This window comes from Tachysurus vachellii, chromosome 14 (assembly GCF_030014155.1).
Source record: "Tachysurus vachellii isolate PV-2020 chromosome 14, HZAU_Pvac_v1, whole genome shotgun sequence".
Lineage (NCBI taxonomy): Eukaryota > Metazoa > Chordata > Actinopteri > Siluriformes > Bagridae > Tachysurus > Tachysurus vachellii.
This window is the reverse complement of record NC_083473.1, coordinates 22,744,629-22,772,317: the sequence shown is the minus strand read 5'-3', so window position 1 is coordinate 22,772,317 and position 27,689 is coordinate 22,744,629. Positions and strand designations below refer to the sequence as shown.

Below are 27,689 nucleotides of genomic sequence, written 5' to 3'. Positions count from 1 at the left end.
TTTCTTTCCTGACTTCCTTCTTTGTTTCCTTCCTTCCTTCCTTCCTTCCTTCCTTCCTTCACATTCATCTATCCTTCTCAAGGCAACTTGCACACGTTTTACACACAATTCACTCCTTGCCAACTCCAAGTAGCAAATCCACCAGTATGTTTTTGTGGAATCCCCGAAGGCAGCAAGGAGAACATAAAACGAGGAGTTTAGGGGCAGCTTCAAAAATGGCAAGAGGAGGTCCCTCATTAGTGGACTGAAGGTCAGAGGCACGTCCTCCTGGGTTCAGTGCTTTCTTGAGGCATCTGTTTTAGAGGAGAAGTTTGGGCCTCTGGAGTCTCGCTGGAGTCTTTTACCCCTGCCACCTCAGGCTGGGCATAATGAATTTACTCGCCAAGCTAAGATCAATGTTCCCCTGGAAGGGGGTTTGGCACTCAGTATGAAGAGCGAACACAAGACAACAGCATCCTTCACACTAAGAACTAGGAAAATGTATCAGTGCTATGAGGTTTTTCCAGACAAAGTAAAGAGGTTGATGTGGGTCTGGAGCTAAACACTAAAACCTGGAGAAACCTCAGTGATGTCAGAAGGCAAAAGAACAGTCTGACAGCAAAGGTGCTGTGAACAGGACAATCAATCAAAAGTGCCGAGTCAAAGCAAAGACCAACAGACTTGATCTGTTTTTTTATTAACAGTGTTTATTAATTCATTATATGTATCCTGGGCACGGGGCAATGATGTGACGGGTCTGGAGCCTGCCTTGGGAACACACACACACACACACACCTCTCTCGCTCTCTCTCTCTCACACACACACACTCTCTCTCCCACACACACTCTCTCTCTCACGCACGCACACACACACATACTCTCTCTCTCTCTCACACTCTCACACACACACACACACACTTTCTCTCTCTCTCACACACACTCTCTCTCTCTCTCTCTCTCTCACACTCTCTCCCACACACACACACTTTCTCTCCCACACACACTCTCTCTCTCACGCACGCACACACACACATACTCTCTCTCTCTCTCACACTCTCACACACACACACACACACTTTCTCTCTCTCTCACACACACTCTCTCTCTCTCTCTCTCTCTCACACTCTCTCCCACACACACACACTTTCTCTCTCTCTCACACACACACACTCTCTCTCTCTCCCACACACACACACACACACTCTCTCTCCCACACACACACACACACTCTCTCTCTCCCACACACACACTCTCTCTCTCTCTCTCACACACACTCTCTCTTTCTCTCTCTCACACACACTCTCTCTTTCTCTCTCTCACACACACTCTCTCTTTCTCTCTCTTACACACACTCTCTCTCTCTCTCTCTTACACACACTCTCTCTCTCTCTTACACACACTCTCTCTCTCTCTTACACACACTCTCTCTCTCTCTTACACACACTCTCTCTCTCTCTTACACACACTCTCTCTCTCTTACACACACTCTCTCTCTCTCTTACACACACTCTCTCTCTCTCTTACACACACTCTCTCTCTCTCTTACACACACTCTCTCTCTCTCTTACACACACACTCTCTCTCTCTTACACACACTCTCTCTCTCTCTTACACACACTCTCTCTCTCTCTTACACACACTCTCTCTCTCTCTTACACACACTCTCTCTCTCTCTTACACACACTCTCTCTCTCTCTCTTACACACACTCTCTCTCTCTCTTACACACACTCTCTCTCTCTCTTACACACACTCTCTCTCTCTCTTACACACACTCTCTCTCTCTTACACACACTCTCTCTCTCTCTCTTACACACACTCTCTCTCTCTCTCTCTTACACACACTCTCTCTCTCACACACACTCTCTCTCTCTCACACACGCACACACACACTCTCTCTCTCGCACGCACACACACACTCTCTCTCTCGCACGCACACACACAGACACACACACACGCACAGACACACACACACACACAGACACAGACACACACACACACAGACACACACACAAACTCTCTGTTTGCACAAGCTTGCACTTTAGAGTCAGTAGGTTATTTTTTTCTTCTTACACTTTAGCTCTAGTTCTGTGCTGTTTTATGTAGCACCCATGACCCAGACGCAAAGTTCTTTCACTTTTAACTGCGTACTGCTTCACTTAAATACGGTCAAACGACAATAAATGCTTGATTACTATTATTGGTTTTTTTTTCTTTTTATCCCAAATACAACTGTACTGATGTAGGCATGTGCAAGGTTTGCTACAGACATAATTAGCAAACAAGCAATTGGAGTAAAAAGGCATTTCCTCATCACTCCCAAATCATTAAACAGAGATAAAGCTACTGCTGTGAGCAATAGCACATCATCAGCACAGTAATCACTTTGTCAGAAACACTCGTTTTAATATTCGTCCGAGCCGTCTGGCACGTTCGAGCCTCTTTGTAGAAGTTTAATGCCTGTAAGGTGAGTTACACCTCTGGATGGATCAATAGTTAATTTACAAAAGCACTGCAAGAAATTCACAAATGCAAGCCCAAGACAGAAGAAAATTGGACTACAAATTGATCCATGCGTTCTTAGTGAGAGAACAGAGCAAAGAAGGTGATGATGAGAAACAGAGACAGAGAGACAAACACAGTGAGAGATAAACAAGGTTGTCACACTTGCTGGCAATGAACATTAGAGCTTCTAGTTTCCTAGGAAGCTTTTATGCCTTTAGAGATCCATATCTGGATCGACGCCGTGTTCTCATCTTTAATGGAGGTATATTTAAGTCCGAGTGGATTGAAAGCTGGACTAAATCACAGCGCGAAAAAGAAAAAAGCAGAGGCTGTCGGCCAAACAGCCAGCATGCGGCAGGGGAAAGGTTGGGTTTAACTTTCAGGTACCGGACGACTGATTTTACTCTTTCTTAAATGACGCAGAGACAAAGTTTAGGTTACTTACGTATTCTCTTATGGTGCAAAGTCACTACACAACATACGCAATCCAGTCGATGATGGAATAATAATTTGATTACAAAAGTATGTTGAAACACAATGGTTTGAATTGTGCGAGTAAAACAGACAGCATAGTCTGTTACTGTATAGTGAAAATCGTTGGAACGCTGCTCGACCAATCGGATTATCGGACAGAACTAAATGTTCTGTAACGTCCCACATGTCAATCAAAGCCTAAAAGAAGGTGATGTCATCATAAAATCATACCCAAATTTGATTTACTGCTTGATTTTAACTATTACCCTGGTAGCTTATTAGCGGATTTTGGGCAATTTGGTAGTATTTGTTTTTATTAGTGAAAGCATTAGAGAGTAAATGCGTATTTAAATTATTTAATTATTAAAATATCTGGTGGGGGCACGGTGGCTTAGTGGTTAGCACGTTCGCCTCACACCTCCAGGGTCGGGGTTCGATTCCCGCCTCCACCTTGTGTGTGTGGAGTTTGCATGTTCTCCCCTGCGATGGGTTGGCACTCCGTCCAGGGTGTATCCTGCCTTGATGCCCGATGACGCCTGAGATAGGCACAGGCTCCCCGTGACCCGAGGTAGTTCGGATAAGCGGTAGAAAATGAATGAATGAATGAATATCTGGTTGAAAAGGAAAACCTATCGCTGGACATTTTTTACGTATAAATTGTAATCGTTAATTGTACTTTTTTTTTTTTTTTTTTTTTTTTTACACAACTGGGAATGTAACAATTTAATAAATGGAAGAAAAAAAAAAAAAAAAAACTAAAAAGATATGATTTGGATTGTAGAATCGAGTCATCGGTCATACAGTAAATCTTGACTGAACAGAGGTTACTAAATCAAATATAACTAATGAATATATTTATATGTAGTAGGATGAACAAAATCGATCCTATTTGTATATACGAGCCAAAAAGCTTTTATGGTCATTTCATCAAGCTAAAGAAAGAGACCTCTTTAAACCTCAGGGCTATTACAATAGAAATGATCCTTTATATCCAGTTATCTAACATTCTTAGGATTCCTTACTAGTAAACACTAGTAAACACTATCGATACATCCATTACCAATGGGTTATAAAGTTCATCTTCGTCCCTATGCTCCTGTAGTGTACTCTAGAATGGTTCAGTAATGAGGAATGACACAAATACGTTCGAAAATTAAGCGAAGGGTCAACATTATCGCCGTCCACCGTCCACACCGCTAGCAAATAAAGCACTAATGCTTTGGCATGATGGACAGCCGTGACTCTCCCTTGATTGCAATGGAGCCAAAGGTCATTTCACGCGACATTATGCAATTACTCTGACTAGTTCTCCGTCGTGACCTTTGACTTGAGGAGGTGGACATTTGAACAATGAGGTTCAAGTTGTCGTCAAAAATCGTGAGACGAGAAGGTCCCATCTGGTCTAGGCAAGACCTCGTCCTCAGGCTAAGACCACACAAAGAAATGAAGCTCCACCGTGGAAGACAAACATGCAAAGCTTGATTAAAAACCTCTGGTCTTTTGGAATCGATCGCAAATGAGTGACGCTGACGGGGAATTTATGACGATATAAAATGTATTCGGGTTAAAGGAAAGATTCGTTTCACGCATCAAATTGCACAGAACCGATTAACTCTACAAAAATAAAACGCGAGGCAGATTTTCCTTTGAGATTCGTGCATAATAAACGTTTCGTAATCACGGAAAGTAAAAACATCAAGAACGAGAATATACGCAACATAAAATATATATATATGTACATATGCATATATATGGCTTGAATGAATCATTTTGTGTGTGAAAAGGAACCAGCTGGGTTATATATACGTTTTCACTATGCCCTTGGGCAGTCAATATAATCAACAAACACGTCTAGGTCCCTACGGGCCTCGTACCACAGCGATCGAGCTGCGCCGTGGGTGTGTTTTAGCCTAGTAAACAATAACATGGCAGCCACGAGCCTTCCAGCATTCAATGTTCAATGAGTATCTAACGGAAGAACCGGTGCCAGTTCTGCAATCACATGATGCGCACGCTTTAACAGCTAAGCAGATAATAACTCGGTTTAACTTTTCCATTCCTTCTGTCTCCTTTTTCTTTTAGTCTAGAAGTTTCAGGTTTTGAAACCCGATATTAGACTCGATTTCCACATCTCTGTGGCTCTTCTGCACTCTAAATTCTGTCTTGGACGTCTTTCGGCTGCTCACAAACAAGCTAACAGCCTTCGTGCCTGGATGCCGCGTTGGCAGAGTCCGTGGCAACCGCTGAAAAGATGCCATGCTTGGGCATTCAGAACCGACTTCCTGCCTCTGGGTCTGCCATGGTGTAAAGCTTGCATATGTAAATGATGCAGAATTGTTGGGGTAGATGACAGCTTGCCAATGGCAGTCTGCTGAAAAGGTGATGAGTCTTTCATTCTTTCATTTCTAGGACAGTTTACAAGGAAGTGGGTTCAGTGGTAACAGTGTTAACTCAATTACGTTGTGAATTTCAGACACTTTATTGTGTAAGGAATAACACACAACAGGCTGTGCGGTAAGAATAATAACAATAATAATAATAATAATAATAATAATAATAATAATAATAATAATAATAATAATAATAATAATACACGCTGGGGTGGTGTGATACGGTGAGACGCCAAGCAGAGTGCCGGTACAACCATGAAGTTCACTACAGGAAAGCATGATATTTCCATATCACCACATGGTCTGAAGTGTTTTATTCCACTTAGACCACAACAAAAAATTACAATGGTTAATGTTGTGGAACGTTTGTGAGAAAAGTCTGATCCTGATAAACCGTTGTTCCATCACTGTCATGTCTCTCTCTCTCTCTCTCTCTCTCTCTCTCTCTCTGGGTCTCCCTTGGTCTCTCTCTGTCTGGGTCTCTCTCTCTCTCTCTGGGTCTCTCTCTCTCTCTCTCTGGGTCTCTCTCTCTCTCTCTCTCTCTCTGGGTCTCTCTCTCTCTCTCTCTGGGTCTCTCTCTGTCTCCCTCTCTTTCTCTGTCTCCCTCTCTTTCTCTGTCTCCCTCTCTCTCTGTCTCCGGGTCTCTCTCTCTCTCTGGGTCTCTCTCTCTGGGTCTCTCTCTCTCTCTCTCTGGGTCTCTCTCTCTCTCTCTCTGGGTCTCTCTCTCTCTCTCTCTCTCTGGGTCTCTCTCTCTCTCTCTCTCTCTCTGGGTCTCTCTCTCTCTCTCTCTCTCTGGGTCTCTCTCTGGGTCTCTCTCTCTCTCTGGGTCTCTCTCTCTCTCTGGGTCTCTCTCTCTCTCTGGGTCTCTCTCTCTCTCTCTGGGTCTCTCTCTCTTTGTCTGTTTCTCTCTCTCTCTCTCTCTCTCTCTCTGGGTCTCTCCCTCTCTGGGTCTCTCTCTCTTTGTCTGTCTCTCTCTTTCTCTCTCTCTCTGGGTCTCTCTCTCTCTCTCTGGGTCTCTCTCCCTCTCTCTGGGTCTCTCTCCCTCTCTCTCTCTGGGTCTCTCTCCCTCTCTCTCTCTGGGTCTCTCTCCCTCTCTCTCTCTGGGTCTCTCTCCCTCTCTCTCTCTGGGTCTCTCTCTCTCTCTCTCTCTGGGTCTCTTTCTCTCTCTCTCTGGGTCTCTCTCTCTCTCTCTCTCTCTCTCTCTCTGGGTGTCTCTCTCTCTCTCTCTCTGGGTCTCTCTCTCTGTGTCTCTCTCTCTCTCTGGGTCTCTCTCTCTCTCTCACGGTCTCTGTCTCAGGACACGGGAAGTAACGGCAAGATAAATGTCTTATTGTGACGTGACTGGAAGGAAGCAGACCGCTCTGTGGGCGTCGGTCGAGAAAAAGAAGAATCGATATGAAACACAGCAGATGCTTTTTTAAACCGAGAACAGCGAGTCCGACAGCGTCTGCGCCTCGGAGCTAAACTTCAGGTTTACTTCAGAAGAAGGCCAGCATTGGAATAATAGTTCGCTCAATACTGACACATAAAGAACTGTTGGAATTATGGGATGGTGGCATTTAAAACGTGCGGTTTGGTATATTTATAATTATTATGTAGTAATATGTGATTTACATTCAAATGAAATAAAAATAATAAATACAAATAACATCAATGGTTTTGTTTATTAAACCAACCATTTCATTGTTGTTGTTTTTTTTTTTTTTTTTATTCCCTGCCCCATATCGGTCAACAACTCTCAGCTTCTGGACAACATGCAATTCTGCAGCGAAAGCTACATAGAGCTGAGTATCGGTGTGCACAGTGTTTTAATATCAAATCCTCATTATGCATGTTTAATGCAGCTCTGAATAAATAATGGGTCCGAATATTCAGGATTATCTACAATGGAAACCTTGACCAAAATTATTTCTTGCGTTAAATCGTACTTTAATAAATCTTGGTTTGCCGTGTGGCTCAAACTCAGCATGGATGAGTTTAATACATTTCAGGTACATGGAAGAAAAGAAAGAAAAAAAAAAAAAAAAAAAAAAGCAACATGTTCCACTTTCTGGATGTCAGTGTGTGTGTGTGTATATGTGCAGGATGAGTGCATGTGTGTGTATCGTATACAGAGGAAACCCTCGCTCTACAGGGACCCATCAGCGATTCTCTTTCATTCCTCCTCATAAGTCCCACATGTTCCAATTAGACACACTGTGTTCGGCTGTTACACCTGCTCTCTGACCATTTCCTTCGAGAGCAGCCAGGGCAGGAAAAAATCTGATGATGAATATAAAATCTAAAAAGATATATACCAGAAATGGGGGACTCGAGTCATGTGACTTGACTCAAGTCAGACTTAAGTTGCGAATTTGAGACTTGAGACTCGCTTGACAAATATTAAAAAAGAGACTTGACTTGACTTGGACTTGAGACTTACTTGTGACTTGCACGTGTGTGACTTACCCCCACCTCATATATCAGTGGTGAAAAGAGTACTGAAAAATCATACTCAAGTAAAAGTACTACTACTTCCCAAAAACTGTAGTGAGAGTAGAGTAAACGCACCCGTCCTAAATACTACGAGTAAAAAGTAGCCCATTTAAAAGTACTCAAGAGTAATGAGTAGTGAGTATTATGCTGTATGAATGGTATTCCACCTAACATATATATAAATATATATATATATATATATATATATATATATATATATATATATGTATACACACACACACACACACACACACACACACATATAAATATATATATATATATATATATATATATATATATATATATATATATATATATATATATATATATATATATATATATATATATATATACACACACATACACACACACACACACATACACACTCACTGGCCACTTTATTAGGTACACCTTACTAGTACCGGTGTGGTCTTCTGCTCCTGTAGCCCATCTGCCTCAAGGTTCGACGTGTCGTGTGTTCAGAGATGCTCTTCTACATACCTCGGTTGTAACGAGTGGTTATTTGAGTTACTGTTGCCTTTCTATCAGCTCGAACCAGTCTACCCATTCTCCTCTGACCTCTGGCATCAACAAGGCATTTGCGCCCACAGAACTGCCCTCACTGGATATTTTCTCTTTTTCGGACCATTCTCTGTAAACCCTAGAGATGGTTGTGCGTGAAAATCCCAGTAGATCAGCAGTTTCTGAAATACTCAGACCAGCCCGTCTGGCACCAACAACCATGTCACGTTCAGAGTCACTTAAATCACCTTTCTTCCCCATTCTGACGCTCGGTTTGAACTGCAGCAGATCGTCTTGACCATGTCTACATGCCTAAATGCATTGAGTTGCTGCCATGTGATTGGCTGATTAGAAATTTGCGTTAACAAGCAGTTGGACAGGTGTACCTAATATAGTGGCCGGTGAGTGTGTGTATAATATATATATATATAAAATTTACAAGGGAAGACGCCAGAATTTTGAGTAGGTTGAAGTAACAGAGCCTCTACATGAAAGCGCAGGTTGTGTCTTGGGGTCTTGGGGGACACGTTCGGCGATAAGCCAAACATCATTAACCTCCTGAGACCCGTATGCTACTGTTGTGTACATTACAATTTCTACTGACTGTTCCTCTTAATTCATAGCTGATAACTATAAATTTAATCAGTGTTTTCAAGGAAGCAGTTTGGCAAAAGAATTATACCGAACAGTCCTCATATAAGGTTGGTACAATAAATATATATATACACACAATGAAGTGTGAGAAAATGTTATGTCCTCATATGAGGACATTCGGGTCTCAAGAGGTTAAAATTCTGTCTTAAAACAAGCATAGGGAGCTTTTCTGTCTGGTCATTTTTCTCTGTCAGTGTCTTAACTCCTAATGGACTAAAAGTAGTGATAGTAGCGTGCTTAAGTGGTCCGCCGTTCGTGACGGACGTCGTGTCTGTGAGTCTCTTCCTCTTTATCTCCCTTCCGCAGTCGTATCTTAACCCTTTCCTGCAGGTGCTGACACTGCAATAATGACCAGCACCAAATGATGCACGTAAGTAAAGAGAAGCTGAAACAGTAAACAAGCCAAGCCATGTTCAGCATATATGATGAGTGAGTACTGGTATGGATTTCAGGAGGGTCTCAAGAGGGTATATTGTGAAGCCAATATGCTTTGCCAGTGATGCTTTGCAAAGTCAAACTGGTCATTTATTTTCTTACATGTTTGGTTCTGTAACACCAAAATTCCACTAGCCTGCAACGACTGACTGTGTGAACGTCAATACGACCGGAAATAGGCTACGGAATCTTGGAAAAAAAATTAAGGTGGCAGGAAAAATCTATGTGTACTGAATCATTTGACATCATTTTATTCATTTCATTCATTCATCTTCTACCGCTTATCCGAACTACCTCGGGTCACGGGGAGCCTGTGCCTATGTCAGGCGTCATCGGGCATCAAGGCAGGATACACCCTGGACGGAGTGCCAACCCAACCCAGGAAACCCCCGAGGAACTGGGAGAACATGCAAACTCCACACACACAAGGCGGAGGCGGGAATCGAACCCCCCACCCTGGAGGTGTGAGGCGAACGTGCTAACCACTAAGCCAACGTGCCCCCCATTTTACATCATGACTTACTTTAATTCACCTAATAATCCACAAACTATAAATTTACCAAGCGGATGCTAAAGCATTCGGGACTGGACCAAAACAGGACTGGACCAAACTGGATAAAACAAAGCAGCCGTATGTGAATTAACAAGACTTGGCATTGTACAGTGAGTGACTGAGCACAATGGATGGGCAGGGCAATGTGATAAAGTTTAACTGATGTGATCAATTTATTTCTAGGATGATTAAAATGCTGTAAGATTTTACTAGTGGGGTCTAACAGCTAAGACACAGATGATGCTTCCTTAATAATGAAGAGTGACAGAATTGAGATTTGTTGCTTTGGATATTAGGTTTCTGTACGTCAAACTCGCCTAGGATTGATACAGAAACCTAATATCTGAACCAACAAATATTATATTGTATAAAACATAAAGAGTTATTAACTGTACGTTTACAACGGTTATGGTTAGGAAACCTATGAGATCATACCTGGTGTAAATCTGTGCCCAGTGCAAACTCCTGGAAGTATCCAGGAGCAGCCGAAGAAGCTCGTATAGCCTCCCAGAGCTTGTGCTGGCAGCCGCCTCTGTAGTGGGAGCGCACGCCTACTGGCAGGTTGTAGTTCCTGAACACGTACGCCTTTAACGCCGTGCCCTTATTTACAACAGTGCTCACTGCTGCCACCTGTTAAGAGAGGACACAGCTATGTCACATCATTTAGTCTAAACAAATCTGGATTGTTAAAGGTGCGGTACACGATGTTTAAAAGCCAATGTTGACATTTGAAATCACCAAAACAAACACGCCCCTAACCAAAATGGGCGTCACCCCTGTTTTGATAGCGCCGTCCACACATACATACGTAACCCAGGCAGCTATTATGGCGGAACCTGCTGGGGCGGCTGGCCGAGGGGATATTTTTATCAGTAAATGAACACAATGAGTAATACTATGGTAATACAAATGTGTTTTTGTAGTACTGTGTGTTGTAGCGTGAAAGGTTTAGCTCCGTTTCACGCCGAAGACGACGTTCGACACCTAGAACCCGAGGCAGAGGTAACGGCAGGTATCCGCCATGTCAGTGTTTCAATCGCTTTCTGCTAATGTCACACATGCGCACTGAACACTCTCTCCGCCTCATATTGACAAGACACACCCCTTTATGCTAATGTCAGACATGCGCACTGAATGCTCTCTCCGCCTCATATTGACAAGACACGCCCCTTTCTGCTCATTGGCTACACGTTTGTTTTGTTTGTCTCGGTTTTCTGAAGCGTTTCTCAAACAACGTGCACCGCACCTTTAAATGATTTTAAATTATTTTTGATAATTTAGTTTTTATGTACTAACCTTTGGACAGTCAGGGTTTCTTGAGGTTTCAACCAAAAGGTCAGAGCCCATTCTTTCCCTGTATGGCGATGAAAAATGATCACTAACACAAACAGCAGTCCACTCATCCTTCATGTCGCATGAAAATAATTTGTTCAAAATGTAAAATAAAATAAAAATAATAAAAATCGGGGAGGAAATCGAACACTGACATTTTGCTAAGAAGTAGGAAGCTAGTACAGGAATCTTTAAACAAACACAATGACCCCAAATATCCAAATTAACACTGTAGGATCAATGTGGCAGAATAAAAAAATCAATATTTTTGCAATGTCTCTCCTAGTCTCTTGTTTTTTTTTGTTTTTTTTTTACACTACACCACTCACTTCAGAACTTTCTCCCAGACTTCGCTGTCGTAGAAGGCGTGATTCCAGCCCATCTTCACGGTACCCACGATGACGTTCTGCCTGAAGACATCGGAGCCCAGCTTTCTGTACATCACCTCACACTCACTCAGGGGAAAATGATATACACCCAGCATGAAGCCTAATATTGCACCTAAATAGAAACACACACGGGCATCAAAATCCGTACCAGATATAGAAAATGGAACAATTTTGAAATGAATCTCTTCGACGAAAACCGTGATTCCTCATCTTCCGTTATCTAGAGAGCAACTAGCGTATCGGGAATATATTACGTTACAATTCTTGTCTATGTCCTTGGTTTTGTCTTTATTCTAAGTTGTAATATATAAAAGCACAATAACAGCTCATCAACCAAGTCAAACTTCCTCTATGCCAGTTTATTCTGTGAACAAAGCAGGACTCTGAAATAGTAAAAACATTTAATACATGGAGAAATGTGTCCAGGCTGTAAATCGAATGAAGCTGCTTGCTTATATCCGGTAGGTTTTAAGTAATTTAAACAGACCAGGTTGTTTTCTGATCCGAGTAAACCGGTCATGTGACCAGCTGCTTCCCTGAGGCACGATGCCAGCACCCCTGTCAGAGTAGCTTTCATGAGAAGCAGACATTGTGCAGCATTAAGGCTTTGTACATCTTAAGCACCCCCCCCCCCCCCACACACACACACACACACACATCATGGCACCGCTGCTCTGCCAACGTGGTTGAATGTGCACAGAAAATCCCTAATATGTCTCTGTCCTGCACTTTCACAGGAGATTATACAGGATTTGGAAGCAACCGTGATTTAAAAAAAAAAAAAAAGGATGAACAGAATATTAAAATAAATACTGAATGCGCTACTAAATACACTTGAGATCTGGTTATTGACAGATTAAAGACGTTATAATGTGGGAAAGCTGAATTTGACCTGAATAATGCTAAGAGCTCCCCCTGGTGTTCATAGGATGAACTGCAAGAAATCTCTCAAACGTGATAAAAATGACAAAAATAAAGCTTATGAAACTGCTACCCATCAGGATACTTTTCCTGAAGGCGGAGTCTCTTTCTGTCGTGAGTACAATGCGCTCGAATATTAAACCTAACGCTTTATTATTCACAGGGACATTTTCAAACTCGTACACAGACCTGTGCTCACACCACAAATGTAATCAAACAGCTGGTAAATCGGTTTTCCCGACATCTCTTCCAGCTTCTGTAAACACTGAAGGGCCACCAGTCCTCTGAAAGTAAAGCCACACACAGACACATAAACCGAACTGTAAAAATGCAGGGCTCAGATCTGGCTGCTGTAATTTGCTGTAATTTGTAATGCCGAATTTATTTGAATGGAGATGCGAGTTAACCGGTGACGTTAGGATACGTACCTCGTGCCTCCACCGTCGATGGACAGAATGCGAATCCCTCTGCCTTTCACTGGGTCGACGTAGCCTACAAGAGTGAGGGCCTCTCTGACCGCCGCCTTTAGAGATAGATCGTTAGCCTTCCTCAGGCGCAGCAAGCATGGAATCACCTTCTCCTGGTGAGAACAAAGGCAGTAAAAAAAAAACCTCACACGTTAGAGGCTATGTATACAAATTTCATACTTGAAGGAACATCATTTGTGCCAAAACAGATGGATAATAGAATGACCAGACATCTCGTCCCTGCACCACACTACTATCACCAAGGACTCCTTTCACCCCAGTCACAAACTGTTCAACCTCCATCCATTCAGGAAGAGATACAGGACAATCTGCACCAGAACCAACCAAACACACTTTTCACCATAGAGCATGGTTTCTTGTTAGGTTTAGAGTAATCCCTTAATTCTCCATCCCTTAATTCTACTCACTCACTCATTTTCTACCGCTTATCTGAACTACCTCGGGTCACGGGGAGCCTGTGCCTATCTCAGGCTTCATCGGGCATAAAGGCAGGATACACCCTGGACGGAGTGCCAACCCATCGCAGGGCACACACACACACACACACACACACTCATTCACTCACGCAATCACACACTACGGACAATTTTTCCAGAGATGCCAATCAACCTACCATGCATATCTTTGGCCCGGGGGAGGAAACCGGAGTACCCGGAGGAAACCGAGGCACGGGGAGAACATGCAAACTCGAACCCCCAACCCTGGAGGTGTGAGGCGAACGTGCTAAACAATGTACAAACTTTTTACTTTTAAACTACAATGCAACTTCTTGGACATCCACATTCACAAGGACTAGCGTTCGTTCCACTCTGCTGATGGACCGATGTGATCTTTTGACAAAACACATAAATACATAAAGCAACCAATAGGATATAGTTTAGGATACAGTGAGGCTTTATACAAAATACAGCACTGGAAGGTTGTTTTGCACAGTAATGACTTTGTAAACACATCTAGTATCTCAGTCATTAGTCCAATATTTGAGCCGGTACAGGATATAGCTACTGTGGGGATGTTGTAACCTAGCGAATAAGGTGTTGGACCACCAAGCTGCCGTTGCTGGGCCCCTGAGCAAGGCCCTTAACCTTATGGATGCTCAGTTGTATAAAATGAGATACAGATGTAAGTCGCTCTGGATAAGGGAGTCAGGTTGCCAAATGCCTTTTTACTTAAAGTACATTTTTATTTAAATCCTATCCTAGCAAAGCATTTTTAAATTTGTTTAAAACATACAGGACGATAACGAGCTAGATACAATAATCAAGGCTATGTTTTTGTTTAGCTAATATTATTGTAAGTAAATATCTAGCAGAAAGCAGGCCAGTTGATGTAGTTAAAGTTATACACACATGTATAGACCTCTAATGAATACAAGATCATTCTGCGTTTCATTTCATCTTCTTTTAATGCTACGTAACCTTTACAGTTCATAAGGTCCACATCTGCCTGAGCCATTCCTTTACCATTACCTTGAGCTGTACCTTTTATGGAGATGAGAGAGAGGAACTAAATGAACGTCTTGGTTTATTTATTTTTTTTTTTTTTAAATACTTTACCTTGACAGCCACCACCCTTGTCTCAGGGAACTCCAGCAGATGGTAGCTCAGTTCCTCCACCCTGCTGATGTAAAGCCTCACATCTGATGCTCTGCGCAGGGCCTGGACCAGAGCTCGTGTTCGATTATCCACACTCACTCGGGCAATGATCTGTGTGTGAGAGAGAGAAAGAGAGAGAGAGAGAGAGAGAGAGAGAGAGAGAGAGAGAGAGAGAGAGAGAGAGAGAGAGAGAGAGAGAGAGAGAGAGAGAGATGTGGTGAATCTTACTATTAACATATATTCTATTCTGTCCTTCTTGCTTTCTTTCTTTCCTGCCCACTTTCCTTACCTCCTTCTTTCTTTCCTTCACTCCTTTCATCTTTCCTTTCTTCCTTCCCTCTTTCTTTCTTTCCTTCCCTTTAGTCCTTCCCTCCTTCTTTCTTTCCTTCACTCCTTTCTTCCTTCCCTCTTTCTTTCTTTCCTTCCCTCCTTCTTTCTTTCCTTCACTCCTTTCATCTTTCCTTTCTTCCTTCCCTCTTTCTTTCTTTCCTTCCCTTTAGTCCTTCCCTCCTTCTTTCTTTCCTTCACTCCTTTCATCTTTCCTTTCTTCCCTCCCTCTTTCTTTCTTTCTTTCCTTCCCTTTACTCCTTCCTTCTTTCTTTCCTTCAATCCTTTCATCTTTCCTTTCTTCCTTCCCTCTTTCTTTCTTTCCTTCCCTTTAGTCCTTCCCTCCTTCTTTCTTTCCTTCACTCCTTTCATCTTTCCTTTCTTCCTTCCCTCTTTCTTTCTTTCCTTCCCTTTAGTCCTTCCCTCCTTCTTTCTTTCCTTCACTCCTTTCATCTTTCCTTTCTTCCCTCCCTCTTTCTTTCTTTCTTTCCTTCCCTCTTTCTTTCTTTCCTTCCCTTTAGTCCTTCCCTCCTTCTTTCTTTCCTTCACTCCTTTCATCTTTCCTTTCTTCCTTCCCTCTTTCTTTCTTTCTTTCCTTCCCTTTACTCCCTCCTTCTTTCTTTTTACATTGACTCCTTTAAATTTTTCTATCCTCCCCTCCTTCCTTTCTTCTTTCTTCCCTTCATGCCTTCCTTCTTTCTATCCTTCAATTATTCCTTCTGTTTTTCCTTTCCCCCTTCTTTCCTTCCTTCCTCCCTTCTTTCTTTCCTTCACTCCTTCCTTCCCACATGTGACATGCTGTGTGACCTGAGGCTCTGTGCTGATAGACACACATCCCTAAGTCTATACTGAGCGCTGTAATGAAAAGCTTCATGTTGTTATGAGCTCTTATCTCTCTACTTTACATCGCTGTACTGCTTAAGAACAAATCCATATTGCACACTAAGATTTATAGAGGTCACAAAAAAAAAACAGAGATCATTAATAGCCCTGACTCTGTTTGTCATTAATAGCCTTGTCTATTTATAGATAAACACTCCTATGACATTCCATGGAGAATTTTAATAGTGTATGACGTACTAAAGAAAGGTTTAAACAAAGAAAAAAGACAAAGCTTTTTAACTCCAACACAAAATACGCCGACGTATTTTCTGCTTCTAAGAAGATATTATATAGTCTAGGTGTGTGTATTCCTTTATTTAAGCTGCCAGAGAGTATCACAGAGTATCGCAGCAACAATGCGACCAAAGATAGTTTATTTTTGGCTGCATGTACGACAGAGACCACTGGCGACTAGATGTGGTCGTGTCCAGCGGAAAAAAAAAGATAATTGGAGTGAAGACAGTACAGCGTATGTGGACCGTCTCCTGTACAAAACAGTTGGAAAAGATGGAAGTAAACTTTACGTCTCTGGCTACATACAGACACACATGTATTTAGTTTAAAAAATAAATAAATAAAATAATGCATTTTATAGCCTGGAAAACCTTAGTGGTTAGCACGTTCGCCTCACACCTCCAGGGTTGGGGGTTCGATTCCCGCCTCCGCCTTGTGTGTGTAGTTTGCATGTTCTCCCCGTGCCTCAGGGGTTTCCTCCGGGTACTCCGGTTTCCTCCCCCGGTCCAAAGACATGCATGGTAGGTTGATTGGCATCTCTGGAAAATTGTCCGTAGTGTGTGATTGCGTGAGTGAATGAGAGTGTGTGTGTGTGTGTGTGCCCTGTGATGGGTTGGCACTCCGTCCAGGGTGTATCCTGCCTTGATGCCCGATGACGCCTGAGATAGGCACAGGCTCCCCGTGACCCGAGGTAGTTCGGATAAGCGGTAGAAGATGAATGAATGAATAGCCTGGAATACCTCAGTCACAAACTTCAACATATTCAGTTATCATAACCCATCGTCCCATCATGCATCACATTACCCCCTCCCTTCAACACCTCCACTGGCTCCCTATTAAACACTGCATTGATTTTAAGATACTTCTCCACACTTTTACAGCCAGTGCTTTACCAGACCTCTCCGATCTTACACAGTTCTACGCTCCCTCCCGTACTCTACGCTCTTCCTCGTTACACCTCCTGCATGTTTAACCACCATGGGCTCTAGATCATTTAGTCGCACCGGTCCTCGTCTCTGGAATTCTGATCTTAAGCTGCATTTAAATCTCCTGAACTGTTTAATGTTAGTTTAATAATAATTGTTTTCTTTTCTTGCTGTTTACAGTTATTTTATCATTTATTACTTGTTTGAATTTGTGTGGTGACCCTGAGTGACTTGAAAGTCTATAAATGAAATGTATTATTATTAATATTATTATCATCGTTTAATTATTAACCATTTCGACCATGTATGTGACGACAAAAAAGACCATGCTGTCCGCGAGTCCGAGCCGTTTCCTGGACAATCGAACTTGCTCTTTCGCAGCAGTCAGACGGCCACGATAGCAAAGAGCGCACACTGTTTCTCCTTCGTCTCAAATGATGTGACTTGTATACACTCGTGATGTTTAGACACAAACATTCTCTCTCCAGAATGTTTCAAGAAAAACACTGATAAACACCGTTACTACGGCGACGTCGAGTAAATACGCCTACTGATTTCTTGATTTCTCGGAAATAGAAAACGCTAGTGAGAGAATGACTGGTTACAACTGCTGTAAAATTCAGAACAGGAACGGAAACGAGCAACCAACTGGTTTTGAGGACATTAAACCACGTCGACAACATTAATTGTAAATTAGAAACAAATTTGAACAATGTATGACGCGTCATCCTTGAACTTTAAATCTTAGGTCTATACCATAGCTCTTATTGGAATATAATCAACTTCAGGGTGCTATAACATCATGTCTTGTGGTGTTGGATTACTTCGTTATTAACTATTAACGTGAAATTGGTAGCGTACCTTCTCTCTTTGAAGCATTAGTCTCCTGGCCTTTTCCTCTGCTGCTTTCTTCTCTTTGTCCTCGACCATTTCAGGAGGAACAGATTTCTCCGTTTCTGGAAGCACACGATTTGATTCGGTCATAAACCTGGGAACTAAGGGGGCGATGTAGTTCCCTACAAACGCCTGGACGGTAGGCTTGTATGTCAGATAATGTCCCAGGCCTTTTTTGGGTGACAAGGCAGAACCCGAGTTTGACACAGGAGCAGATACTTCAGTGTTATCGACAGCTGGATGGCTGGAATTAGACGACCGATCCGAACAATCGTTTCCCTCCGTCTTTTTTTCCTTATCCGTAGCGTAGCTGCTAAAATGAGAGTTTATGTGGTGCGCCAGGTAATTATACGTCTCATCTAAGCTGACGCTGAAGGAACTTGGATGAAAGAGATGTGTATTCGGTCTGGAGGATGTAAAGCTGGTGGGCGGCGTTGCTGATGTAGATGCTGTGGGTGTATCTGGTCCATTTGTTTTAGAGGTCTGAGATTGAGATTTTTTAGATTTTACTTCCGTTTGGACATACGGGACAGGGGCAGAGGAGGTTTCAGGAAGGCTCGTGCTTGATGTTGCGGCTGCAGGCGATGATGGTGGATGAGATACAAGTGCTGGCGTAGATGTATTTTGAATAGGTGTTGTCTCAGCACCGGCGCCGCTGTCTCTGGCACCGGGTTTGAGCCGTGCTATCCTGGACAAAAACTCTGCTTGCGTCCCACTCACGGCTTTTGATACGGATTCCAACGTGGTCTTGAGGCGTGACATGCGATAGCTCTGGTCGATGGAACGAAGGCAGGCCGTGGAACTGAAATTGGAAGCACTGGTGTAAAGCAAATCTTTGTGATTGAGGGAATTATTTCGGCAGGGACGTAATCTCAGGATGCTGCACTTCTGGATGCGCTTCCAGTTACGATGGATGTCTCCGATTCGGTAGCTCAGAGACCTTTTGAAATAAAGCTGACCAGACAGATTATGAGACAACGGTGAGTCCGAGAGAGTCACGAACCTCTGGCCTTGTGTGTACCACAAATGTATTGCCTTATTCAGAGACAGCGAATATGACTCCGAAACCCATATAATATTCATGCCTTCACTTCAGTGAAGTTAACAATCAGGTAACACATTTTTATGTTGTTGAAATGCCTGTGAGGAAAAAAAAAAAACAGATCACACAGACATAAATATGCAGCATGCTTTCCTTTTTTATTGATACAAGTCTCTAGAATGAGACTAAAATGAGAAACTATGAATGTTTCATGTGCTTTTATCATTTTGGTCAGCATAGAAATTTAATACTTTGACTTTACGACTTGCTCGTTAGTCTTTTTATTGCAAACGAATTCGTTTCTGGAGTTAATGATAAAAGGTGCCGAGGTGATTCGGGTTCGACTTAAGTCCTGTCCAGCTCTCTCTCCTCCTCATCTGTTCATTCTGATTAAATAAATAAACGTCCAAAACTTCGTGCTAATATTACATCTGTTCTAACGACGTTTTCATGAACCTCACTATAAAATGATCAGAGAGAAAAGAAATTCTTGATGATGATTATTAGACTAAAGTATTATTTCTTAAAGTTGAACATCTTGATTCATTTTCTTCTAGTAAATGCTACTCTGAACGCACAAGTACTTACAGATCTAGTCTCTCGGGTTCGATTCTGTCCTCGGGTCACTGTTAAGGTTTAAATATTCTCTCTGTGTCCGTGGGGGTTTCTTCAGGGTTCTCGGGTTCTTCCTAAGTGAGGCGATGATAAAATTGCCTCTTGGTGTTAATGTCTATGTGCACGTTGCCCTTCGATAGATCGACATCCCATCCAGGGTGTTTTCTCACTTCACTCCCAGTTTTCCCAGTATAGGCTCTGGGTCCACCAGAATCAAATAAATGAATGAATGAATGAAACATGTGAACTTTACAAATCAATAACAAAAATACAGTACTAATAATTAACTAATACTAAATCTCAAATAATTCAGCATGAACATGTGTTTCAGTGAGGACTTTTCCCTTATTGACTAAACTAGTTATATAACGGACACTGCTGAGTTATGTGTCTGATTTAAAGCTAGTAAAAGGACTAATTCGGACTAGTTAGCTTACACTTGGAGCACCTGGATCCTCACATAAGTCCCTGATAAACAACTGACACTACTGAGTTATGTGTCTGATTTAAAGCTAGTAAAAGGACTAACTAGGACTAGTTTGCTTACACTTGGAGCACTTGGATCCTCACATAAGTCCCTGATAAACAACTGACACTACTAGTTAAACAACTGACACTACTGAGTTATGTGTCTGATTTAGAGCTAGTAAAAGGACTAACTAGGACTAGTTTGCTTACACTTGGAGCACTTGGATCCTCACATAGGTCCCTGATAAACAACTGACACTACTAGTTACACTACAACTGAAACTAGTAGTTAAACAACTGGCACTACTAGTTAAACAACTGACACTACTAGTTAAACAACTGACACTACTAGTTAAACAACTGACACTACTGAGTTATGTGTCTGATTTAAAGCTAGTAAAAAGACTAACTAGGGCTAGTTTGCTTACACTTGGAGCACTTGAATCCTCACATAAGTCCCTGATAAACAACTGACACTCCTAGTTAAACAACTGACACTACTAGTTAAACAACTGACACTACTAGTTAAACAACTGACACTACTAGTTAAACAACTGACACTAATAAGTTATGTGTCTGATTTAAAGATAGTAAAAAGACTAACTAGGACTAGTTTGCTTACACTTGGAGCACTTGAATCCTCACATAAGTCCCTGATAAACAACTGACACTCCTAGTTAAACAACTGACACTACTAGTTAAACAACTGACACTAATAAGTTATGTGTCTGATTTAAAGATAGTAAAAAGACTAACTAGGGCTAGTTTGCTTACACGTGGAGCACTTGAATCCTCACATAAGTCCCTGATAAACAACTGACACTCCTAGTTAAACAACTGACACTACTAGTTAAACAACTGACACTACTAGTCAAACAACTGACACTACTGAGTTATGTGTCTGATTTAAAGCTAGTAAAAAGACTAACTAGGGCTAGTTTGCTTACACTTGGAGCACTTGGATCCTCACATACGTCCCTGATAAACAACTGACACTACTAGTTAAACAACTGACACTACTAGTTAAACAACTGACACTACTAGTTAAACAACTGACACTACTAGTTAAACAACTGTCTGATTTAAAGCTAGTAAAAGGACTAACTAGGACTAGTTAGCATACACTCGGCGCAGTTAATAACCCATCGACTCTGACTCTTAACTTAAGCTAATAACATTGTTAATCCAGGTGTTTATTATCTACAAAGTAATATAATATTTGAGTTGATTTAACTAAGTAAGCAACAGGGCTAGATTTTAACTAGCTAACTCTGACAACAACGATGCTAAGCTAAACACAACAAGACACTAGCCGCTCTTTAAACATTTATATTAATCGCGAATAACTACAAATAATTTAATCAGGGAACAAATTGTGGACACGTACCTGTGGAAGTTACTGGGTTTAGAAAGAAAAAGCATTAAAACGCGAACTTTTGGCCTATCGAGGCTTTTCGAGCTGACAGTTTCTCTGAGGTAAATAACATCTAGGGCAGAGAAGAAAAAAAACAATGATCATGTGATTTATCTCGCTTGTGATTGGCTCATAGCGACGCCTGACTAAAGAAACGAACGCTGATTGGCTACAGTGAATATACCCATATACATGCCATTCTACAGGGAACTGAGAGTATAGTACAGTATATATAAACTCTCTCTCTCTCTCTCTCTCTCTCTCTCTCTCTCTCTCTGTATTGGGTATGTCTCTCTATTTAGATGCTTACTTATATAGGGGAACTTTATCTTATATCAGAATCAGAATCAGAAGGATCTTTATTGCCAAGGATGCTTTCAGTACACAGAGAGGACAACAACACACAGTCAATATAAATAGGATGAGAAGAATGAATGAATTAACAAATAAAAATACACATATGTAAATACAAATAAACAAAAAAAAAACCCTGAAAAAATAAATACATTAAAAAAAATAAAAAGATTGTATGTACAGTTGTGCTATAGATGAGAGAATAGAACAGAATGGAATATAATGCGATGCAGAGATGTACTAGGACGGAGGTGGTAACAAATAAATATAAGATTATCTCACATTGTTATAGCGTATTGGTTCATGAGGTAGATTGCCTGGGGGAAGAAACTGTTCTTGTGCCTGGTTGTGCTGGTATTTGAGGCTCTGTAGCGCCGGCCAGATGCTAAACGTTCGTAAAGTGGATGACTTGGATGTCAGGGATCCAGAGTGATTTTCTGAGCCCTTTATTAACTCTGGATTGTTTGAATCTTCAATAAAACTCAATCAGGTCTTCAGCAAGTTGATGATTCGCCATAGTGCTGGGGGACGGTGTCTTGTTGTTGGTGTAGTTGATGGCTTTCAGACCTTTCCAGACTGAAGTTGTTTTATATACTGTGTATATATATCTATATATATAAGATTGTAGAAAGTGAGTGTGAAGAAAATAAGGATGGTTTCAAAAATATATGTGCGCAATCTAAATCAATTGTGTAGCTTACAAACCTGACAGGTCTATATTATGCATCAGTTTTCTGGATATTCTAGATGGTTCTAGATATTTTAGAATATATTTCTATATTATTAGAAGATATTTTGTTTGTTTTTTTGAGATGCAGCTCAAGACAATGCTGCAAGATCAACTGTTTCTTTAAAAGCCAGTCAGAAACAAATTTCATTTCCAGGTTAAATTAACACTGTCTCGTTGCAGACTACTCAACAGTTAAATATTTGTTTTATACACAGAACTGGTTTTTCCCCAGCAGCTTTGTGGTCCCCTCATAAGGTCCCTATCTCAGTGGAAATTACATGTGAGGTCATTAGTGTGCACAGACGATAGAGGTCATTGAGGTCTGATTAGCAAACCCTGGTGAATACTGAGCTCCATTTCAGTCCTCAGTGACTCAGTCCTGTTCCTGTAGACCCTTAGGGCCCATTTTACAGCTTTACCGTCCTGACACACATACACACACACACACGCACACACACACTCAATCATATACACTCACTCACTGTTTACTTTATTAGGAACAGTTCTGTGTATCAATATTCTTAACAGTTTCAGTAAAAAAAATTCAGTTTAAACTCTAGAAACAATTGCATGTGGAAATCCCTCAAAAACGGCCGTTTCTAAAATATTCAAACCATCCATGCTACAATTAAAAACACAAAGATTATAATTTTTATTTTTTGATGTGAACATTAACTGAAGCTCTTAACCTGTATCTGCATGACTTTTCATCAAAGCTGTTATCACTATGACATGGGTTGTTGATCAGAAGGTTGGAGTTTAACGCCCAGAACTGCTAAGCTGCCACTGTGAGCAAGGCCCTTAACCCTCACTGCTCTAGTGGTGCTGTATCATGTCTGAACCTGCACTCTGAGCCTCTGCCCCTTCCAAAGCTGGGATATGTGAAGTAAAGAATTAACTTCTTTACTTCACTGTGCCATAATGTATATGTAACGAAAATAAAGGCTGCTGTTCTTTTAAATATATTAAAAAAATTAAATGACAAAATAAAGTTTTCATTTTTGACGCTAATATAATTACATTTTTAAATCAACGGCTTCTTTGTGCACAAATATGGGAAAAGAAATGTCAAATGGGGTGATTTTTTTTTTAATGCTTTTAATGAGACAATTTGGATGTCAAAAGGAAACATTAAAGTGATTTTTTTTATTTTTGACCTCCCATTGATACAATCCACCATGGTACATATTGCATGCATTTCTGTGTTGGTTTGTTAGTTTCACAATTCTCCAGAAGCACAACATTTATTTATTTATTTTATTTTTTTTGATTGGCTGCATTTTATATTCCAAACAGCAGAGGACCTGCTTGTCTCGGTATAACACTTTTTCTCATTTCATCTTAAAAGAAGTGAGGCTAATGTCACCCTTGATACGTATGTAAGTTATGACTTCCAGGCCATGACGATTGGGGAACTCAATCATATTCCCATCCGGGAGCATCACCTCAAACAGATCTCCTGCGTGCTTCACTACAACCTGCGAAAGAGAAGGGAAAATTACAAATCTGCTTAATTCTGTAATGTAGCTGTCTTTGTGTGATTCTATTTTAGTATAGTGAAAATATATGAAAACACTATATACGTGTTTTATGAATGAATATAAAGACAGACTTTACATATACAACACTGAAAAAAATTGTAAGAAAAATATGACATATAGTTTATTTAGAAATATTGCGTTTCTCAACAAAACCTGATTTAATTGCTTTTACTAAACTTTCTAAATACAATACTAAATAATGCAATAACATAAAGCAGCTACATTGTGAAATCCCACGAGGATGTTGGTGCTGATGTGAACTTCACTCTAACTATAATATCAAATGTAGGTGATTTGAATAAATTAAACAAGTGATGTTTTTTTTTCTCACTGTACTATTTGGTCATATGATCACTGCTATTACCTTAAAAGTAGAGCCTGGCTGGAAAGGGTTGTGTGTTTCTCTTTGCTCCTGCTTCCAGACGCCATCACACTTTGAATTACACACTAAAACTGGTGTCTTGTCATCACCGTAATGAAAACGAGGATTGAAGTGAAGAGCTAGTTCACTGGACATGGAGCCCAAGTCAACTTGAAATCTTCAGGAATATAAAATACAGACATGATTAATATAGACAGGATTGTACTATTTGTCTGTATGTACAGTATAGAGTAGAAATATTATAAGCCATGCTAGTTTTTATTTCTATTTTTTTACAGCTAGTAAATGTGTAGCATTCTCTATAATGGTGTTTAGAGACATTTCAGATTCAGCCAAAGTTTTAAAATATTACAGCCAATGGTACTGTAGCAAATAGGTCGATTAATATGAGCAGATTGCTAGGTTCAAATGTCTGTGTTTTTTACAGTCAGTACTGATTTTTTTTAACTCCTGATCTGATATAACATTATGAAGAAGGTCATCTTATTCACTGAACAAAATTACCTAGTTTATGTTAAACTATTTGTGATAAAAATGCCACACTGTACTGTACATGATATTAATATTAAAGTATTATAGCTTTATTTAAAGGTTTTAACTTACCTGTCAGCATCCAAATTAATCCTCCCTTGGACTTTCAACCGATCTCCAGCACTGAAAAGAACATTCTTCAGCTCAGCCTCCTGCAAAGAAAATAATCACGGTTAATTAATCAGGTTATTTAAAAATAAGCACCAAGCTTGACTTGTGAAGGAAAGAAGCATCATGTATTATAGCAACTATTACCATGTTCTAATCCTGATCCTCTGTTTGTGGCTCTCTGCAAGTGAGCAGAAACTTTTTCACACAGTTCTACCAAACTATAACCTTAATCGTACATTTAAATAGCATTGAATCCTTGGGGTTTTAGCACAATCGTCATTTAGTATCAGAGCTAAAGGCGTGGATTAATTGATTTAATCATTCTACTGTCCTCAGTGCACTCAGTTAAACTAATCCATTCCTCAAGTGTTAATCCCTTCTATTTAACAAGGGCATTAATCCTATTATTTTTTTCTTTATTTTTTCCCCCCCACAAATTGAATCAAAGTTTTCTGCTTACACATTAGTTTTAACGTTGTTGAAAAAATAGTGGACATTGAGTAGGGTAACAAGGTCTTGAGTACATTGTTGTTATATGCACATGATGAACGAGAACAAACGTGTGATTGCACGTGATTCAATTTTCCCACAAAATAACACGTACTGGCATGACGATAGAATTGCCACCTCACAGCTAGAGGGTTTGAGTTTAGTCTGTTATACTGTATATAAAACATACTATTACATAGAATGACACTATATTATATGTTGATTAGCTTCATGATGATATTGCTATGGTATTTACCTGCTCCTATCCATTGGTTGCATACAGACAGTTCACATTGGCTTGTTTCCACATGTTATGAAAATGTTTCTGGAAATTTAGAAGTGGCAAGACTGTCCTTTTTCAGTTTGTCCCAGAGAATCATCTGTTTCTTTCTGTAATTCTACTTGTTTTTTTTTTATTGGAAATAATGTCTTGTTTTTGGAAAATAACATATGTATTTATTATTTATTTATTTTAAAGTAATTAAAATTTATATTTATTATTTAATTACTTAATTTTATTCATGCTAATGTTGTCTTCAAAATAAACATAAATCACATCACATATGTTTGTGTGTATGTGAGTGTGTGTGTGTGTGTATGTGTATACAGTATAGTATATATAAGCATACATGTGTATATAAATGTATTGTGTGTGTAATTACATAGGCTGGATTTAATATAAAAGGGTGCATAGGGAGTTTTAAAATCCTAAATTAATTATTGTTTACTAAAAATTTTTTTTAAATTGTTTACTTAAAATTATCATATTAAAGTCCCATATAGACCTGAATAGAAACTCAACTGGATCCCTTAAAGGTGGGGTCTACGTTGTTTGAAAGCCGATGTTGACACACCCTTAAACCAAATGGATCCCACCCCTGTTTTGATAGCTCCACCCCACACATACACCAGACAAGTATAACCCAAGTATAACCCAGACAAGTATTATGGTGGAACCTATTGGGGCGGCTGGCCGAGGGGATATTTTTATCAGTAAATGAACACAATGAGTAATACTATGGTAATACAAATGTGTTTTTGTAGTACTGTGTGTTGTACCGTGAAAGGTTTAGCTCCGTTTCACGCGGAAGACGTTCAGTTCTCTCCAGTGCTGGAAAGCTGATCCTATATTAACACCTATATTAAGCCTTTCTTCGCTTTCTTTCTTTGTTTTTATCCACCATGTCAATGTTTCAACCGTTTTCTGCTAATGTCACACATGCGTACTGAACACTCTCTCCGCCTATATTGACAAGACACGCCCCTTTCTGCTCATTGGCTACATGTTCGTTTGTTTTTGTTTTGTTTGGCGGCCCAACACAGTTTTCTGAAGCATTTCTCAAACAACGGAGACCCCACCTTTAATAAATAAATAAATAAAAATTGCTCATACACTTTTATACACAATTGCTCATATGAATCTTTTAACAATTGTTCCAAAAATGATAAAAATTTTAATTTGAATGCCATGCAACTAGCGGTAACGTTGAAATGCTTTTATATAAAATATAGTAGCGGAACTATTACATTGTTCTTCTTTACCAGAATGCAGTTTACTGTCAGACAATGATCAGCCTTTTATATATTATACTTAGATTAAATGAATGTAATAATAAATACTCTCGTTCACGATTCAATTTTTCAAACCAAATGCACAGACATCCAAGTGAAACCATGATTACATACTAACTGGTATCACATGGGCTATTTTTATACCTACTGTAGCCTATTTTTACAGCAGTTCCACTCTCCTCCCTGCTGAGGATTTAGCAGCCTACACCAACATCTCTCACAAATGCATCCAGTTACAGCAGCACTGATATCAAATTGCTGTAACCCCGTCTCTTTAGTTATCCTGTATATAAGTCCTGAACCATATTCACTTTCCTTGCTCACATCATTCTTCCAGAAACCTTTTATATTATGTTATATTTATATCACATTATAGCTATATAACTTGATCAGTACTAGTTATAGCTACATAACTATATCATCACTATACCCCTGCCATCTGTCAGTGGATCACCAGCTTCCTGAC

General features: G+C 40.4%; 2 protein-coding genes across 3 annotated transcripts in view; both read right to left on the bottom strand.

Annotated features, from left to right (window-relative positions):
- pnpla8 (patatin-like phospholipase domain containing 8) overlaps nt 1–21,591 on the bottom strand; it is a 25,859-nt gene extending 4,268 nt beyond the window's left edge. The window contains exons 1-9 of one of the 2 annotated variants that reach the window (XM_060887115.1): nt 21,487–21,591; nt 19,605–19,829; nt 17,942–19,114; nt 14,673–14,822; nt 13,057–13,208; nt 12,818–12,912; nt 11,648–11,819; nt 11,283–11,340; nt 10,422–10,616 (exon numbers count right to left, since the gene is read on the bottom strand). In XM_060887115.1, the coding sequence (XP_060743098.1) occupies nt 10,422–10,616; nt 11,283–11,340; nt 11,648–11,819; nt 12,818–12,912; nt 13,057–13,208; nt 14,673–14,822; nt 17,942–19,057 (1,938 nt within the window). In that variant the 5' untranslated portion in view covers nt 19,058–19,114; nt 19,605–19,829; nt 21,487–21,591. The remainder of the gene's footprint in view (nt 1–10,421; nt 10,617–11,282; nt 11,341–11,647; nt 11,820–12,817; nt 12,913–13,056; nt 13,209–14,672; nt 14,823–17,941; nt 19,115–19,604; nt 19,830–21,486) is intronic. The other variant, XM_060887116.1, reaches the window with a different exon arrangement.
- Nucleotides 21,592–23,928: 2,337 nt separating this feature from the next.
- On the bottom strand, nt 23,929–25,209 carry LOC132856651 (galectin-2-like; the record flags this gene model as incomplete). The annotated part of the gene is made up of 3 exons (XM_060886280.1): nt 23,929–24,075; nt 24,503–24,677; nt 25,124–25,209. Coding segments are annotated over 3 exons (408 nt in total), but the record flags the coding sequence as incomplete, so codon positions are not given.
- Between the last annotated feature and the right edge of the window lie 2,480 nt (nt 25,210–27,689).